At 43.2% G+C, this 17,793-nt stretch overlaps 1 protein-coding gene and 1 long non-coding RNA gene across 8 annotated transcripts in view; both read left to right on the forward strand.

Annotated features, from left to right (window-relative positions):
• The window catches only part of LOC126986944 (homeotic protein spalt-major-like), a 138,262-nt gene extending 135,071 nt beyond the window's left edge, over positions 1-3,191 (forward strand). For 5 of the 6 annotated variants that reach the window (XM_050843481.1, XM_050843480.1, XM_050843482.1 and 2 more), the window contains one exon: positions 302-3,191. In XM_050843481.1, the coding sequence (XP_050699438.1) occupies positions 302-667 (366 nt within the window). In that variant the 3' untranslated portion in view covers positions 668-3,191. The remainder of the gene's footprint in view (positions 1-301) is intronic. The other variant, XM_050843477.1, reaches the window with a different exon arrangement.
• A 1,591-nt stretch (positions 3,192-4,782) lies between these two features.
• The window catches only part of LOC126986950 (uncharacterized), a 106,870-nt gene continuing 93,859 nt past the window's right edge, over positions 4,783-17,793 (forward strand). For both annotated transcript variants that reach the window (XR_007740075.1, XR_007740074.1), the window contains exon 1: positions 4,783-4,982. This is a non-coding gene — a long non-coding RNA (uncharacterized LOC126986950). The remainder of the gene's footprint in view (positions 4,983-17,793) is intronic.

Genomic DNA, 17,793 nt, shown 5'->3' on the forward strand with positions numbered 1-17,793 from the left:
CCATGGTTCAGCCCTGTAGGACTGCCCACGGTGCTGGGTGCCACAACCCAGCGGACTGCTGTGACTGCTGACTTATCAGACCGACAAAACTCAGCTATGACTGAATTCTAAAACTTAAAGTAATGTGTCTTACAATCACCAGTTCCCTACCTATGAATGTTGGTGTGGTGTCGTGTGGTGTGCTGGGTGTAGTGTGGTGGTGAGTGGGCATGTGGTGGTGGCAGGTTCCCTTTGGCTGGTTCTGCATGTGGAAGGAGACACAACCTACACAGTGCCTGATCCAAATCTCCCCTTGTTTCAGAAGGACTTGTCATCAAAGTCATCCAAGTTGAAGAAAACTGATCCCTCCCTGATGAGCCCCCAGGGTCACAGTGTCCTGTCCCACTCCACACCTCCCATGCTGCTGCCCCCTGGAGCTCTCTGGCCCCAGGATGGCAATGTCAATGTAGAGGAGATCCTGCCTTGCCCTATTTGTGGCAAACAGTTTCCCAAGAAGAGAAAGTCCAACTTGCAGGTGCACCTGAGGACCCACACTGGGGAGCGACCCTTCAAATGCCAGCAGTGTGGCCGCGGCTTCAAGCAGAAAGCCCACCTGGAAAAACACCTAGAGAAGTCCTGCCACGTGATGTCTGAGTACGTGCCTTACCCGTTCTTTCCCAAGATATGAGCAGAGGCCACCCCTGCCTTCCCCCCTCCCCTCCATCTCTTGAGAGGCTCCTGCTCGCTTAGAACCGGTGACACTACCTCAGTCCTGCCTCTGGCCTAGTGCTGCGTCTGAGTTCAGCACGTGCATTAACCCCTGACTCCCCTGTGGTGCAAAGGCTCTGTGACTGTGACAGAACTGCTCTGCCACAAGTGTAAACAAACAAACAATCACACAAAAGGAAATAATGGCTTTAAGTTGCTCATGTATAAGAGCATCCTGTGTAATCTCCCAAAAAGAGATATGAATATTAACTCTTAAGCGATACAAAGGTTCACTTGACCCTATTGCTGCGTTAAGTCAACACGGGTACAGCCGTCCGATATTAGTTTTGTATTGACATAAATGTACAATATTGATATGATCTTAATGGTCTAGAAGTTACTTTAGCTGAGTGCAGCTTGCGTGCTAGTAATGGTGTACATAGTGTGGTGGTGTACAGACGCCCGCCTGCAGCCTGGCTTCCTCAGTGCCCTGCCGTGGCCCCTCACTCTCTTTCACCTCTGTACCCCAGAAGCTATATTTACTGTACCATATGTATATAGACACAGATATATATATATCAAATTTTTATATGTATTAGGAAAAGTATGAGGTTAAATTTATATTATAGCTAAAATATATAAATCTTTGTACAGCTTCAGCTTGTCTGAGGGAAATATTATTTAACCACTTAAGTGTGAAATGGGCATTGATTAGTTTTCCAAAGCCATTGTGCTTCATTCTTCTGCTTCCATTAAGTATATTTCCAGTGTGTGGCTCCGTCCTCTGTACATGCGCCCAAGCACACACACGTGCACACAACACTCACACAGACACATGGAGGCCTCCAGCCAGAAGCATAATCTCAGTACATAAACAAACATATACATTGTGTGGTCCTTCCATACTTGCTTCTTGTTCATTTGGTCAGGTCAGGGAGGCGGTGTGTGTGGCCTGGTCTGCTGTGTTCAGGGCTACCTCCAACCATCAGCCCAGGACACACCACTCACACATCTCAGCCCCTCCCTACTCAACTCACCCACACCCCACTAGTCCAAGACATACACCCACATACAGTGAAACAAAATTCATATATTAACATGCATGCATAGCTACATATACCTCAGTACGCTTACACAGGCACACAGCAGTCCATGGAGGGTGATTGTCTCGTGCTAATATGTCTGTTTGTTGGGGCTCTCAGGTTGTGCTCTGTAGCAGGAAAAGTTTGTCATTCCTTTTTTACTAAAATAACTTCAGACCCACCTCTGTGATGACCTGATGGGTTTCACGCCTTCAGGAAAGCATAAGTAAATATTCTTTATAAAACCTCAGGCATTCCAGTAAAATTTCTCTATACTTAGAATGATTATATAGAGGGAAGTGTGGTGATGTTCTTCCAGATATTATAAATTATTTACTAACTCCTAAGTAAATTGAATCCTTGATTTTCATACACACAGTAAATTTTTAGGAAATAGTATCAAAGAAACTTTTAGAATTTGGCCATGAGTACACCATTGAGCACATCATTGTAAATCAAAACATTGTGTTAATCAAGCTTATATTGTATAAAGTGATCTATACTGGGTTGTTGCACTGCCCCGGCCTGACCTGACCTGATGTATGGATGCCAAGATTCTGTAATTGGCCTTGTGTCTCTAAGGTGTCTCAGTTTACCTCAGAATGTAAGATTATTGAGAACAAGGCTGTGTAATTTGAATCTCCACATGTTTGTCTTTGTCTTTATGTTTCATTTTTCTTGGTGTTGAAGGCATGTGTAACATTTCCTTCCCTGTAGTGAGCTGAGTGGAGGCAGATTGAGCTGTTCTGGATAGTCAAGCTGAGCCAACTGGTGGTGTAGGAATATAGTGTCATCATAATAGGATTTGGTTGGCTTTTCTAAACCAAATTACCAAAGTACATGTGATATTTAACCTAAAAAGTGGATCATGTACAGATATATTAGTATTAGCTGTATTGATAGTCTTCATCATATAGAATGGAAATCACTAATTTGTTTATGTATTAAAAGTATATTTATATTGTTTATATAAAAAAAAAATATGGATTGTACATTGAATGCAGCCTGGACACTGTTCCCTCCCCTCCATTCCTCTCTTGTGTGTTCTGCTCTCCCTTCCTTGTGTTCCCTTCCACCCCGTGGCCGCGTCATGGCTCTGCCCCACCCGCCCTCACCCCTCAGCAGGAGCCACTGTTCAGACACATTGTGATAGGCCCCCGCGACGGCCACCGGGGGAGACGAGAGCCCTGCCTCCTGCAGTAGTAGATGATCTTTATTTGATACTTCTTCATATGATTTCTTACTTCAGATTGATTCTCACTCAGTGATGAAAATTTTTATCCTTCTCTCTTGTCTTTTGGTTGAGGTCTTGTATATGTTGTATATATCATTATTGTATAGTCATTATTTTAGTATCCTGTACTTAAATGCACCATTTATGAAAAAAAATCTTATCATCAGAATAAACACTATTTTCCATCAGCCGTGGTCTTTCATTTGATTTATCTATATATTACTTTTAAGTTGGGCCTATAGCACTGGTAGACTTTTCATGATAGGGCCTTTTGGCTGGTCCCAGCTTGCTAGTAGTGCAGGCAAGTAGTTTATAGTGGTGCCATTCTTGCTTGGCTCATGCTGTTACCTCATTTGGGAGAGTTTCAGTAGGGTCTGGGCAGACAGGTGTTCATCAGAATAGTATGTGATAAAAGAGCATAGGTAATTGTAAAGATGTACGTTTTAAGCATAGGGACCCTTTAAAAATATTGGTGTTCTTTGGTAGGTGGCTCATGTTAGCACCTTGAAATTAAAGTTTGTAAGGAGTCACAAAAATCAATTCTTAGGCTACTCTACAGATCAATATTTGATTCAATCGTACAGTTTGTTCTAGGCTCTTTCTATAATGATATAGCTATTTTTTTAGGAGACTTGATACTAGTCAGTGCATTGTGCTTTAGGAAACTTAGGGGTTGAGTACTGCACGTGGTGGTGCTGCCTCTGTGTTTCACTCATTGTTTCATCACTCGGAAAAAAAAGAGTAATATATCCGCTGTATCGAAGCACCGTGAATAACTCAGAAAGACAGCGCACGGAAAGGCTGGTCCGTGACCTAGCGGGAACCATCTGTGGACAGAGGTGAGATTAGTCAGATTACTGTGAAAAATTCCTTGTATCATGACCCTCTAGTAAACCCTGTGCCTTATGTTCTCTTATATATTAGTAAGTGTAGGAATATTAAGTCTTGGCGTGTCTGGTGACTGCTGTGGGGGTCCAGAAGTTACAAAATCAACTTTTTAAGGTGGTCATGCGCAGCCCACCTCTTACCACATGATTTTGAGTGACTTGGGAAAAATCTCTTTGGCACTGCAGGCCTCAAATATGTGGCTAGTTTAGTCTGTCTTGTAGTACAGAGCCCAGACGAGTTGACCCAACCCTTTATTACATTTCCCTTGGCAGTTGGCACACTAAATTGGCTACACCTCTGAGGCCAGCAGCCACTCAGCGTCTTTTTTATAAATGAAAAATACATGTCACTCCGAGGCGGGCATGCATTGTTGTTGCTTTTTTTTAGTTTCTGGTCCGGTTTAACTCCCAGATGAGACTGTTTCTCTTGTTGACACATAATTTAAGGCAAAAGTCAACACCCACCTGCTGACTCATCCTTCTGGGTAGGTATTGTGTATTTTTTTGCCCTCCCCTACTCCCTTTTTATTCTTTACAATCACTTTATTTTTATTTTTCATATCCATGTTTATTCATCAAATGGCCTCTGTTTGAGTCTATAGCATTATTATATTTTTCCTTGATGCCCTTTCATGGATCTTACTAATAATGTTAATAATTTCTCGTCATCTCTTGGGGCCGTGGGGCTACACATATTTGACAAGGCTTTCGTAGGACATCTGGGTATTTCTATGGGTAGTAGTTTCATGACCCTGGTGGTAGTTTGACCTTCTGTACCATGAACCTAAAAAATCACTCATGAGAAGTTGAGAACCCGACTGATTTCCTTTTTTGGCCTCTAGAAATTGCGCATGCGTGGTAGACAACAGCAGTGACACGGATGATGGCGGACGCGGGTTGTTTACTTCTCACATAATCTTGATATCAGCCACGGCAAATCAAGTTACAGGACATGAATAGCTTTGTGAACATGTGAAGGTTATACAGTTTTATGGAGTGAGTGGTAAACATCATTAAACCATCAAGACTCAAGTACAGGGCAAGGCAGAGGAACAGTGAAGGCTGCCAAGGGAAACCTGTTCAAACATGATGGTAAGTTTAGATTCTTTTCACATTATCTCATTTCAGCTTTAATGACACGCATCAGCTATATAGGCTGGTATTACAGGACTTTCGCTTCTCACATCAACTATTTCTAAAGGTCACAGGGGGGATCAGTCAGGTTCTAATTAGTGTTTTTTTTTAGGCTCAGGGTACAGAAGAAGGGTCAAACTACCACCAGGGTCATAAAACCACCCCTGGAAATGCTCACAACTCCTACGAAAGCCTTGTCAATTATGTGTTCTTAGGGGGCGATGTCTTTTAATACGACCCCTATAACTTAACGCCACACCTGAACTATTTCGTGTTATTTCAGAATGTTTACTTGTGATAACCTGTTGAGGAAAGGCCAGCCAGGTGAGTTGACAGGTGAAACGTTATGACCTCAACCCGTCATGCTTGTGGTATTCAGTGAGGCGTCTTATTAATTGTATCTGTATGACGTTGTTAGTTTCCATCCAACACTTGCTTTCTTACGCCATATTCAACAGCTTAGCGTTTTATTATTATTAATTTTTTTTTACAACGGGCTTTTTTTTTTACATCGTTTTGTTGCCCTTGACTTGCTCTCTGCCGTAAGAAAAAAAGCTTAAAGTTACTCCATGGATAAATTTAATGTTCTGGGTATACCGTCGAGCCATTCCCTTGTCCCCGTCACCATGTCTATTATTTTGAGGGGCTTGGCTATCATTAAAGGAGGGTTAGGTTACTATTATGGTATGGGCACAATGGCTGGTCGTATCTGTATAGTTAGACCAAAGGAAGTACTAGGCTATCATTTTTAGGTCATGATTACGATGATGAAGTTACATTTTTTTCAATCATTAAAGGAGGGTTAGGTTACTCTTATGGTATGGTCACAATGGCTGGTCGTATCTGTATAGTCAGACCAAAGGAAGGACTAGGCTACCATTTTTAGGTCATGATTACGATGGTTACATTTTTTTTTCTTTGCCGTGTTTTGTTTAGTTAGAGGCCCAGCACGAAGAGACGCCACATGGGTTTATTTATTTATGTATTTATTGTACCGCCCATGAAAGGTAAACTCAGTTATCGCATAGGTTGGTTTTGTTTCGTTGTGAAGCACTATTGGCATTATCTCAAAGCAGGTGGACGATATGAGTTTACAGTGAATGGTGGCCTCGTTTTTTTTTTTGGGTGGGTGGGTGGGTGCAGAGTGGGTTAGGCTACACGAGAATTTACGATGTAGTTTTTATTGTGGATTAATGTTTATTAGGCTTTCTTTCTTATCTCTCTTATAGACAGTTGTGTGTGCCCGAGAATATACTAATTAACGGTATAATACTACGTTCATTAGGATGTTTAAAGCCTTGAAAAAAAAAAACAAAACAGTATGCTCTTCATATCTGAATTGCTTTCAATATGAGTGTTCTTAATTAGTTATTTTTTTGCAACATTATGTCTCTGGATATTATATTATGTGTTTGATTTCCAACTCTCCAAACAGTCATCATAGTATTTTTTTCAGTAGGGGAGAACCGGATGTGTGTGTGTGTGTGTGTGTGTGTTAGAGCCTTTAGAGGAGCACTGAGGGGGAATTCCTGCAGCCTAAGTTGTAAGAGTTGCGGGGAGGGAGAGGAACAAATAGTAATGGGAGCGGTAACGAGTTAATCATGCCCGCGGTGATGTGTTTTGACAAAGAACTAATTGCATAGATGAGCTGATCACACTTCATGACCACTGTGCAGCTGATTGGAGCACACACGTTTGATGGCAGTCCAAGAGTAAACTTCCTCTATCATTTTGTGAAAAGTGTGTGCAGTGTTGGGAATGCGTTGATAATATTAGCAGGGCCGGAAGAATAGAAGAATTAGTGTCACATATTGGAACACAAGTCGTCAAAGGCTGTGTTATGGATTTTGGATGCGGTTGGTTACTCTTCATCTGTATCTCCAGTGGTGTGAACAGTTAATCCACGCTGATTGCAAAACAGATGACATGCGGAAAGTAACTAAAATAAAGTCATTAAATAGGAAACTTTGACCTCCCTGAGAACTCTCCAAATAAACGCTTGGCAGGAATGACCAACCCAGACTATGTAGGCATCTGTTATCAAGGCGACTCAAATGTATGTAGCCTTATTAAATGTTGTCTCCCTTCGTTGCTATCAATAAGCCGGTAAAGTAGAACACGATGGTGATAGAATGAGAATGAAGTTGATAAATGATGAGTAAATTTGGTGTCCTTGATCACTACGATGTGTGCAGTGCTATGTGTGAATTATAAGTTTCTTGACAGTATTAAAAATTATGAATTTGTTTGTGAAGCTTCTTGACAGTATTTAATGAGTTCTGAGCCTTCCGCTGTCTGCTATCAATCATCTCGTGAGTTATTTATCGCGCTGGTACTTAGACTTCACACATTACTTATTTATTTACTTGCATATTGATTTGAGTATTTATTAATCGTCTGATGGAAAGCGGCAGGGAACTCGAATATCACAAAAAAATCCACTACAATCGCTGCATACACACGCAATATTGCAAAAGTAAAGGATGCTCTGCTTGTTGGTTTATTAAGAGGCTACTGAGTGGTCTGATGTCCCGGGTGCGTCTCGTAGCGGGGCATTAGGGTGGCGGTGACCTAGCAGGGGAAAAGCTGCAGGAGGGGATCACGGGGGCGGCCGAGGCGGTAAACAATATTAATCCTCGTGATCCAGGTTTTTAAAATAGTGAGCGTCTTGAAAGGTCCTCCTCTCCCTCCCCCACCTCTCCAGCCCACGTCGACACACACACACACACACACACACACACACACACACACACACACACACAGGTCCTTTTACTGCTTTTTCACTTCCTCATTCTGTTTTCTCCTTCTGTCTTCTGCTCCTCGTTCTCCTCCACCTCTTCCTCCTTACCCATTGGTCTACAGTTCTGACGACACACACACACACACACACACACACACACACACACACACACACACACACACACACACACAGGTTCTTTTACTGCTTTTTCACTTCCTCATTCTATTTTATCCTGTCTTCTGCTCCTCGTTCTCCTCCACCTCTTCCTCCTTACCCATTGGTCAACAGTTCTGACGACACACACACACACACACACACACACACACACACACACACACACACACACACACGATGTAGATGAGTACTCGATAACTTTCCAAAATTAATTGCTGTGCGCCATGACGTGATATCCCAATCAATCAATCAATCAATTCCTAAATTAAAGTATAAAATAATTAATGAACTAATAACATAACCATAATTTCCCATCAACTCTCCCCCTTGTCCACTATTTTCCTGTAAACTCTCCCTCGCCATCCCATTTACACCCATCAACCTTCCCCTTTCTCCATTACTTCCCCTTCCCTGTCAACTCTCCCTCCCCATCGCATACATCCCCATCAACCCTTCCTTCCTCTTCCCCCCAGCAAGTCTCTCTCCCCCACATGACTTCCCCAAACCACCCTTCTCCCATCCCATCATCAGCACCCACTCCCCCCAACACCCCAGCCTTCCTTAGCACCCCTTCCCCCTGCAATTCTTTCCTCCCCTTCTTTCCCCCCTAATACTCCCTTTTTCTCCCAACACACACCCTCACCTTTTCTTCTCCAAAACCCCCCTTCCTCTGTCCACCAGCCTCTTCTTTCCTTTATTTCTCCCCCCTCATTCCCCAGCATCTCTCCCCTCCTCCCCCTCCCCATTCTCCCTTCCCCCAGCACGCCTCCCGCATGGGCTTACGATCTTAATCCTGCGGTTGGGGTATTTTTTTCATATTCATTTTTCAGGGACTTACTGGTAATCACTCCGCTGCTTCTTACATAAAGCAATATTTTAAAGGTGCAGACTCTCTTCCTCTCATTTTATTATATTTTTTTGGGTCTTGTCTCTCCGTAACTTGAGCTAACCCAACTTAACCTAATCTAACTTGTCTAGATAACCTAACTTAGCCTAACCTGAGCTAAACTAATCTAAGCTTGCCTAATATAATCTAACCTAACTTAACCTAACCTAACAACCTGACCTAACCTAATCTGACCTAACCTAGCCTATCCTAAGCTAAAGTAACCTAAGTTAGCCTAGTATACCCTATCCTAGCCTAACATAAGCTTATCTTAGCGTAACCTAACTTAACTCAATCTAACCTGACCTAGCCTAACCTAAGCTAAACTAACCTAAAGTAGCCAAATCTAACCTAGCCTAGCCTAACATAAGCTAATCTTGCCTAACCTAAGCTAACCAAACCTGGCCTACTGTAACCTAGCAAACAACTAATCACTATTTACCAGGCTACCACTGCTATATATATTTTTTTATAGTCTTTCCAACCACACTCTTGTTCACCAGTCCACTAGACCCCCCCCCCCCCCTCTACCTCAGTCAATCAATCAGTGACACTCTCTCCTCCCATACATCCATCCCCTCGGCAGTTCCCTTCTATCTGTTAATCCCTTGTTAAGACCATAATCTGACAACAGGGTGTTCAGATCATTTAAGCTTAAGAGGGATCAGAAGGAAAGGAGGAAGGGGGGGGGGAAAGGTTTGTATGGGAAAGGAGGATGAATGGGGAAGAAGGCGAAGGGAAAGGGTAATGTGGGATAAGAGAAGGATGGGTGGAAGAGAAAGGGTATGTGGAAAAGGAGAAAGTGGGAAAAGGGTTGCATGGGAGAGGAGTGGAAAGGAAGGGAAAGGAGGGAGCAGAAGGGTTATGTGGAAAGGGAGTGGAAAGGAAGGGATAGTAGGGAGCAGAAGGGTTATGTGGAAAAGGAGAAGTGGGAAAGGGATATATGGGAAAGGAGGAAAAGGGAAAAATTGTCATCTGGGAAAAAAGTCCTTGCAAGTAAACAGAACCAAACCCTAAATAAGAGGAACCAGGAGGAATGGAGGATGGAGTAGTGGGGGGGGGGGTGGATGGGGGAAGGGTTATTTGGGGGTTGGGGGTGGGGGGGGGCCCTCGTACTAGACTGAGATCTATGTACCTGAAGCCATTGTTACCTGTATACCTGTGGGAGTGATGACACAATAAGCTTAATTATGCCTGAGGCGCGGGAGCACATCCGAGGAGCTCATCTTTTAGCATTGGGGATAACTGAAAAAAAAGAGGAGGAGGAGGAGGAGGAGGAGGAGGCTCAATGCGACATGAATATTGATGCAGGATTTTCTTTTCTTTTTTCCTTTTTTCGCTTTCTTTCGTCTTTCGTTCTGTTCGTTCCTTTATTTTCTGTCTTTTGTTTCTGCTTTTTTGTCTACATTTCTTCTTGTTTCATCAGATGCTGTCAATAGGAGTGCATCATCATCTGAGGAGGAGGAGGAGGAGGAGGAGGAAGAGGTGTATTGTCCTCGTGTATACACCTATCCATTGATTAAACCCACAGGTGAGGCTTATTGGGGTCTGATGTGTCACCTTAGTACATGGAACAATCATCATCATCATCATGTCATCACTACTTACTATTAACTCTCCAAATCATCTTAAAACACACAGAGAACAATAGTCATCAGTCACCTTTACTTCGCTATTAACCCGTCCGCTGCGATTGGCACGGATTTGGCCTTCCCTGGTAGCCTGGTAACATTATACTCCCAGGTCTTTCACTGCCTCTGGGGTGGATAGTGGAGTGTTTCCCATGTGGTATTGGTGTGCTGGATATCCCCTCCCATGGTGCAGGACTTTACATTTTTCTTCATTGAATTGTAACAGCCACTTTTTGCTCCATTCCAGTTGCTTGGTGAGGTCTAACTGTAGGAAATCCGCATTCAAGAGGTTAACTATCCAAATCATCTTAATACATAGATAAGGTCATCAGTCATCTCCACTTGGGTATCAATCATACTGCATTGTCATCACCACTTTGCTATCAACTCTCCTCATCACCTTCATGCACAGCTAGAGTTATCAGTCATCATTACCACCCTACGTCATCGTCATCTTCACCTCTTCCATCTCTTCCACCTCTTCCACAACCACGACCGTTACACCCACGACGCTTCTCCCCCCTCCATTTCTTCTTATATATATTCTCCCCAGTCCTTTATTTCTTCTAATCTTTTTATTATTCTCCTCCTGCTTCTCCTGCGCTTATTTCTGCTGCTGATCCTCCTCCTCTTTTCGCATTTTCCTCCTCCTCCTCCTCCTCCTCCTCCTCCTCCTCCTCCTCCAACTCCTCCTCTCTATACCTGCTCATCATTCATTCTTTTTCTTTCTTTCTTTCTCACTTTCATTTCTGTTTCCTCGTATTTTTATCTGCGTTGATTTTTTTTACCGATATTTCCCGAAAGCAGCCAATGATTGTGGGTTTCCGGAGAGAGAGAGAGAGAGAGAGAGAGAGAGAGAGAGAGAGAGAGAGAGAGAGAGAGAGAGAGAGAGAGAGAGAGAGAGAGAGAGAGAATTATGACAGCACCAGTAATTTCCGGCAGTTTCTCGGTAATCAGCAACATCACTTTATCCCACATCACCGGAGGATAAAAGACATCAATAACCATTTAAAATCAATCTATAAATAATAAATCCCTTCTCTGTTGGCCTCGGTTGGCGCCTCTCAGCCCTCAACACCGCAAGGCACTCGGGAATTGACAAGCGGTCCATATCTATATTTATTTTTCTTCTACATTAAGAGGTTTATCCATCACGCGGGTTTTAAAGACTGGCTGGGAAAGGAGGAGAGTGGGAGGGAAGAGTGGGAGGGGAGAGAGAGAGAGAGAGAGAGAGAGAGAGAGAGAGAGAGAGAGAGAGAGAGAGAGAGAGAGAGAGAGAGAGAGAGAGAGAGAGAGAGAGAGAGAGAGAGGCTGGAGAAGGAAGAATATGGAGTGGGGATGGAGGAGGAGGAGGATAATTTGATGGAAGTCTTAGTGAAAAACTGGAGGAGGAGGAGGAGAAGGAGGTCGTTAGCTTGACACTCCTCCACCTCCTCCACCCCACTCCATGCCACTCCATCCCACTCCTTTCCACATACTTCAACCTGATTATGTATGCTTTTTTTTTTTTTGCTGAGTTTTTTTGTACTTTCCTGTTTAATGACTTGAGGGGAAAGACCGCGGGAAGTTTGAACGGAGGTGAGCCAATGAAGTAGGTAATATGGAAGAGAGAGAGAGAGAGAGAGAGAGAGAGAGAGAGAGAGAGAGAGAGAGAGAGAGAGAGAGAGAGAGAGAGAGAGAGAGAGAGAGAGAGAGAGAGAGAGAGAGAGAGAGAGAGAGGCGGAGAAAAGTTTGTAAAAGCTTTAATGAGACAAGTGAAAAAAATGTATAGGGACTAAGTGCGTAAAAAGGGAGATAAAAGTGTGAGGAAGGGAGAGATAAGAAGGAAGAGGATGAATAAAGTCGAAAGTATGAAAGAGGTGAAAAGGAAAGTTCAGAGGAAATATAGACAGTTGAAAGTGTGAGAAAGGAAAAGGAGAAGAGAGGAAAATTGATAAAGTCTGAATCATGAAGGAGTTAGAACGAAAAAAAATAAAGGCGAAAAAGGTTAATAGGAAATATAGACGAGTGCAAAGTATGAGAAAGGGAGAAGATAAAAAGTAAGGAAATTAATTAAGTCGGAAATATGGCGGAGATAGAATGAAGAAAAGAAGAGGGCAGTAAAAAAAGTAGATAGGAAATGCAGACAAATCGAAGTGCAAAATGGGATAAATGGAGAGAGAAAAAAGGGAGATAATAAAGGCAGAAGGATGAAGAAAAGAAACACACCAAAAAAAAAAAAAACGAGAAAAAAAATAAAGAGAAAGTATAGAGAGTTTTGACGGTATGACTGGATGGTTAGGGAGAGGAGCAGAGATAGGTAGGGTCAAATTATGCCTCTCTCGCATGTATGTATGTATGTATGTATTTATGTATGTATGTATGTATGTATGTATGTCACCCCCTCCTCTACCCACCCACACACACACACACACACACACACACACACACACACAGTCAGACTCACAATCGCGTGGGTTCGCTGCTCAAGTCGGCTCAACAAATTTGTCTGGCACCTGATTTTTGTTTTATTTTGCGTTGCTTCGAGTGATAAAAGAGAAGATGGCCACAAATACTGATTTTTTTGGCGTTTTTACGGTGTCTGCCTTGATTACTGGCGCAGGGACTCACACAAACACACACACACATACACACACACACACACACACACACCACCACCACCTAGCCGCTCACCCATGCAACACTTCACGATATATTCCCCTTTTATAAATTCCCGCAAGAAGAAAAAGAAAAAGGAAAGAAAAAAAAAAACTCCCGGGAAATCAGTGAAAGATATATGACAAAAAATGCATAAAAAGCCCATTCGTTCTCGAGCGTTTCCTGATAAGCGGATTCTTTTCTTCACTTTTATACTCTTCACCTGCTCGCTGTCGTCAGGTGAGCCGCCCTTGTAGCCACACCTGCGAAAAGAGAGAGAAAAAAGACATACTGCTGAAAAGAAAGTGGAAAAGATGCATTTGCCGACATTTGTCCCCACCCCCTTCTCCCCTTTCATATGAGTTTACACAGAACTTTACTTTGTCAGGAGATGAATCGCTTTGTGGTTACAGCTAATTGTATATAAAAAGCGGAAGACATCTTGTTGTCGACACCTTCCCCCTCCTCCCCCCTTTTCCATACAAGCAGCGAGTAGCGGGCTTTTTTTTATTATTGTTTCCTTTTTTTGTGCCCTTGAGCTGTCTCCTTTGTTGTAAAAAAAAAAAGCTTAATCAGAGAAACTTCACGTTGCCAAAGAGTGAAGATGAATCGTTTTGTGGCTAGAACAAGAAAGAGAATAAGGAGCATATATTATTGTAGAGTTTATATTTCCATCTTCTCCCGAGCATGTATTCTAAGAGTCACTGATGCGCAGATTAATTCACTTTCTTGGCATAGGTGAAAAAATAAGTGAGGAAAGATTTTTTTATACGGCAATGAAGTCAGCTCAAGGGAAAAGAAACAAACAAACAAAAAGTTCAAGTGAAAAAGATACAAGGTGTTAAAAAAAGGGAGAGAAAAGTGTGAGGAAGGGAGAGATAAGAAGGGCGAATCTTAGTGAAGTCGAAAGCATGAAAGAGATAGAGGGAAGAAAAGGCGTAAAAAAAGCGTTCACAGGAAATATAGACAAGTGAAAAGTGAAATTACGAGAAAAAAATGAGGCCAGAAGGATAACTGTCGATATAATTTCCTCTCCATGAGCTAATATTCAGTCCCATTACATAAAATACTCGAAGGCGGTGACAGAATTTCAGAGAGCGGCGCATCATTAACCGTAGGAAATACTAATCAGTGTGACATTTATGCGGTAGCTCAATAAATTATCCTCAGAATAAAGTGTGGCACGTCTGACATAATGGACGAGGGTTATAGAACGGTTACCATTTATTTGCCGATGGATGTTTGCAGTCACAGGGCGGAACTGTTTTGCCTATTAGCTTTAACACAGACGTCCCAACCACTATTTACCCATTACCCCATTTTCCACGCCTCCCTTCACTCATTACTCTTCACTGCTCATGCTTCTACACTTACATTCTAGCACCCATACTTTGAAAACTTATAGATTTGTATGTGGTTTATTAGGCAGAGATAAGTATGTAGCTGAAATGAAAAAAATGGACTCGGAAAAGGGCATTATTCATCCTGTTCTAATTTGAAACCTAACTTAAAGATTTGTATGTGGTATATTAGGCAGAGGTAAGTAGCTGAAAAAAAAATGGACTCGGAGAAGGACATTATTCATCCTGTCCTAATTTGAAACCTAACACAATGGGTATGATTTTACTTAGATTCTTCACTTGGTTGCCCTGCTTTAGCGCCACACGAAGGAAGGCTGCCCACGCTTACCAACCTCACCGAGACGAGGAAGTAGGCAGCGTGATTGGTATTGTTCATTATGGAATTTTTCGCATTGCACTTTGAAGTTGTTATGAGAGATAGATAGTGAACCTGTGTGTTTTATGAATGTGGGTGTGGCTGTGGGTGTGAATTTGTATGTCTGTGAATGTGTGTGTGTGTGTGTGTGTGTGTGTGTGTGTGTGTAATTGTGGATGTAGGTTGTGTCTGTATGTCTGTATAAGGCTGTGACGGGTATTTCATCAACTTCCTCTCATGACACACATTTCGTCTCCTCCTGTCTGTGCTGGCCCCGAGTTTGCATTTACCTTCCAAAACCGTGAAAGAGCAGATGAAGTGTGTGTATGCCGGTGGGTGGGTGGCGGGAAGCGGATGGTGTGTGGATGGGTGCGTGGGAATGGGTGGGTGGGTGGGTGTGGGTGTTAGCTTTACTCCTAGTCTTAAACAAAGGCAGAACAAACAAGCTCGAAGTACACACACACACATACACACACACACACACACCACGTCGACAGGAAGTGACTTATGCCTCTCCCTTACCACCACCACCATAACCACCACCACCACCATCACCACCACCACCAGCACTACACAAACACAGCTCGTAGCGCCCGCAAGTCTCGGTGTTAACTCTCGTGTCTTTCCTTCATTAAGTAAGGGATTGCCTGGCCGCGCGTGTAGGCCGTTCCCAGCACTCTGCCATTTACGAATTTTGTCCACGTTAAGTTACCTGTCTTAATGGTAATCTCTGGCGAAAGTGTGACAGGTGTGTGTGTGTGTGTGTGTGTGTGTGTGTGTGTGTGTGTGTGTGTGTAAAAACCCTTGACTTACTGCGTATATTCTTGTAGTTCGAGGTAGAGAAGAAAGGTCAAGGAGAAAGAGGAGAATAGAGATGGAGAGTAATGGGAGATAAGAGGTGGGAGAGATGGAGAGAGGCGAAAGAGGATAGAGATGGAGGGGAATGGGAGACAAGGGGCGAAAGGGAAAGGGAGAGGAGAGAGAAGAGAGATAGAGTAGAATGGGAGACAAGGGACGGAAGGGAAGAAGAGAGAAGAGAGATGGAAGGGAGTGGAAGAAAGAGGAGAGAGAAAAAAAAGATGGAGGGAAGTGGAGAAGAGAGGAGAGAGAAAAAAGATGGAAAGGAAGTGAAAAAATCCCCACAAAGAGCAAACATAAATTAGAAAGTTGGAATAGCTTTCAAGAAAGGAGCATCACGACACCTCTCCTGCCTGGCTATATTTTGCTCTGAAATTTCTGTTGTTTTGTTTGTGGGAGCAGTTTTATGCGTTTTTTTTTTTTTTACATCTTTTGTTGTGTCTCTGGCTGCCGCCTTTGTTATGAATAATTAGCTAGACAGGCTGAGGAGGACCCGGATTTTTCAATTGTGCTGAACGAAACAGGTCTCATCAAACCGGTGCTCTCAATTTTTTATGGGAGCCTCGTTATTCTTTTTTTTTATAATTTTTTAAAAAAAATTTTACGTCTTCGCCTATAGCGCCGGTAGGCTTGCTTGAGGGGCCTGGATGGTGTTCGGCCCCAGCCCGTCATGGCGCAGGTAAATGTTTATAATGGCGCCATCTTCTCTTGGCTCATGCTGCACCCCGGAACTCGTTCTTGATTCACTTGGACGGTTTTCTCTAGAGTCCGCGGTTAAGTTAGGGACATACGCTGAAGCTGTGCGTTTCCTTGGCGGTGGCTGAGTGGTCACCATGCAAGCGTGGCGACCAAGAGGACTCAGCTTCGCGCCCCCGCCGCTTCAAACTAGCGTGGCGTTTTTCACTCATCGCCGAGTGGCCTAAGACTATCCACATGCTGTCCTGAAGACCATCCATCAACCCGGACTCTACGGTAGACTCTCTAAACAGATGAGCTCCGGGGGGCAGAATGAGGAATTAAGATGGCACCACTATAAACACTTGCCTGCGCCATAACGGGCTGGGTCCCGCCATCAGGCCCGACCAAGAAAGCCGACCGGCACCATAGACGAATCGTAAAAAAAAAAAAAAAAAATGACCCAATGAGTTTATGGCGGGAAGGAAGGCTTGTTTCTTATCATTTTCTTTTTCTCTGGTCTGTACTCTCTGCCGGACCCCCCCAAAAAAAGTCAGGAGCAGAATAGGGCCATATGAAATCGACAGCAGAAAGGTCAGAACAGGAACAGAAAACCAGAACAGGAAGCATTTTTTTTTCTTGAGCAGCCTTCTCTACTGCAAAATAACTCACTTGCTTACTGACTCCCTCCCGACTTGCTAACGATAGATAAACAGGGTGAGCAAGATATGTAAGATTCACGTGACTTCTGCGAGAGAGAAAAAAAACGAATTAAAAAAAGAAAAAAAAAGATAATATGCAAAGTACTGACGGCAGAAGTTTTTTTTTATTAAAGTTTGCCCACTTATTCTGTCCTAAGGTGGGTCTCTCTCTCTCTCTCTCTCTCTCTCTCTCTCTCTCTCTCTCTCTCTCTCTCTCTCTCTCTCTCTCTCTCTCTCTCTCTCTCTCTCTCTGTGTGTGTGTGTGTGTGTGTGTGTGTGTGTGTGTGTGTGTGCATAAGCTTTGTCTGCCATACTTCATGAACAACTTTTCCTCCACGCGCGTGCATTCTCTTGTGCCTCCGTGAGTGTGTTTTGTTCATCTGCAGAAGGGAGGAAAGGGAGGAAAGGAGGGAGGGAGGGAGGAAAGAAGGTAAGAAGGAGAGGGAGGGAAGGAGAGAAAGAACGAAAGAGGAGTGTGGGATATGTTAACACTCTTCTTGGTATTTTCGAGAGAGAGAGAGAGAGAGAGAGAGAGAGAGAGAGAGAGAGAGAGAGAGAGAGAGAGAGAGAGAGAGAGAGAGAGAGAGAGAGAGAGAGAGAGAGAGAGAGAGAGAGAGATGGGAGTAGAAGAATGGTGGCAAAGAACGTGAAAAAAAAGCCCGGAAAGTCGAGAAAGAAAAAAAGAAAGAAAGAAAGAGAGGCAAAGAATTTAAGAGAGTGGTTGCAGTATTTAATTTGAAAGGAGAGAGAG

This window comes from Eriocheir sinensis, chromosome 63 (assembly GCF_024679095.1).
Source record: "Eriocheir sinensis breed Jianghai 21 chromosome 63, ASM2467909v1, whole genome shotgun sequence".
NCBI lineage: Eukaryota > Metazoa > Arthropoda > Malacostraca > Decapoda > Varunidae > Eriocheir > Eriocheir sinensis.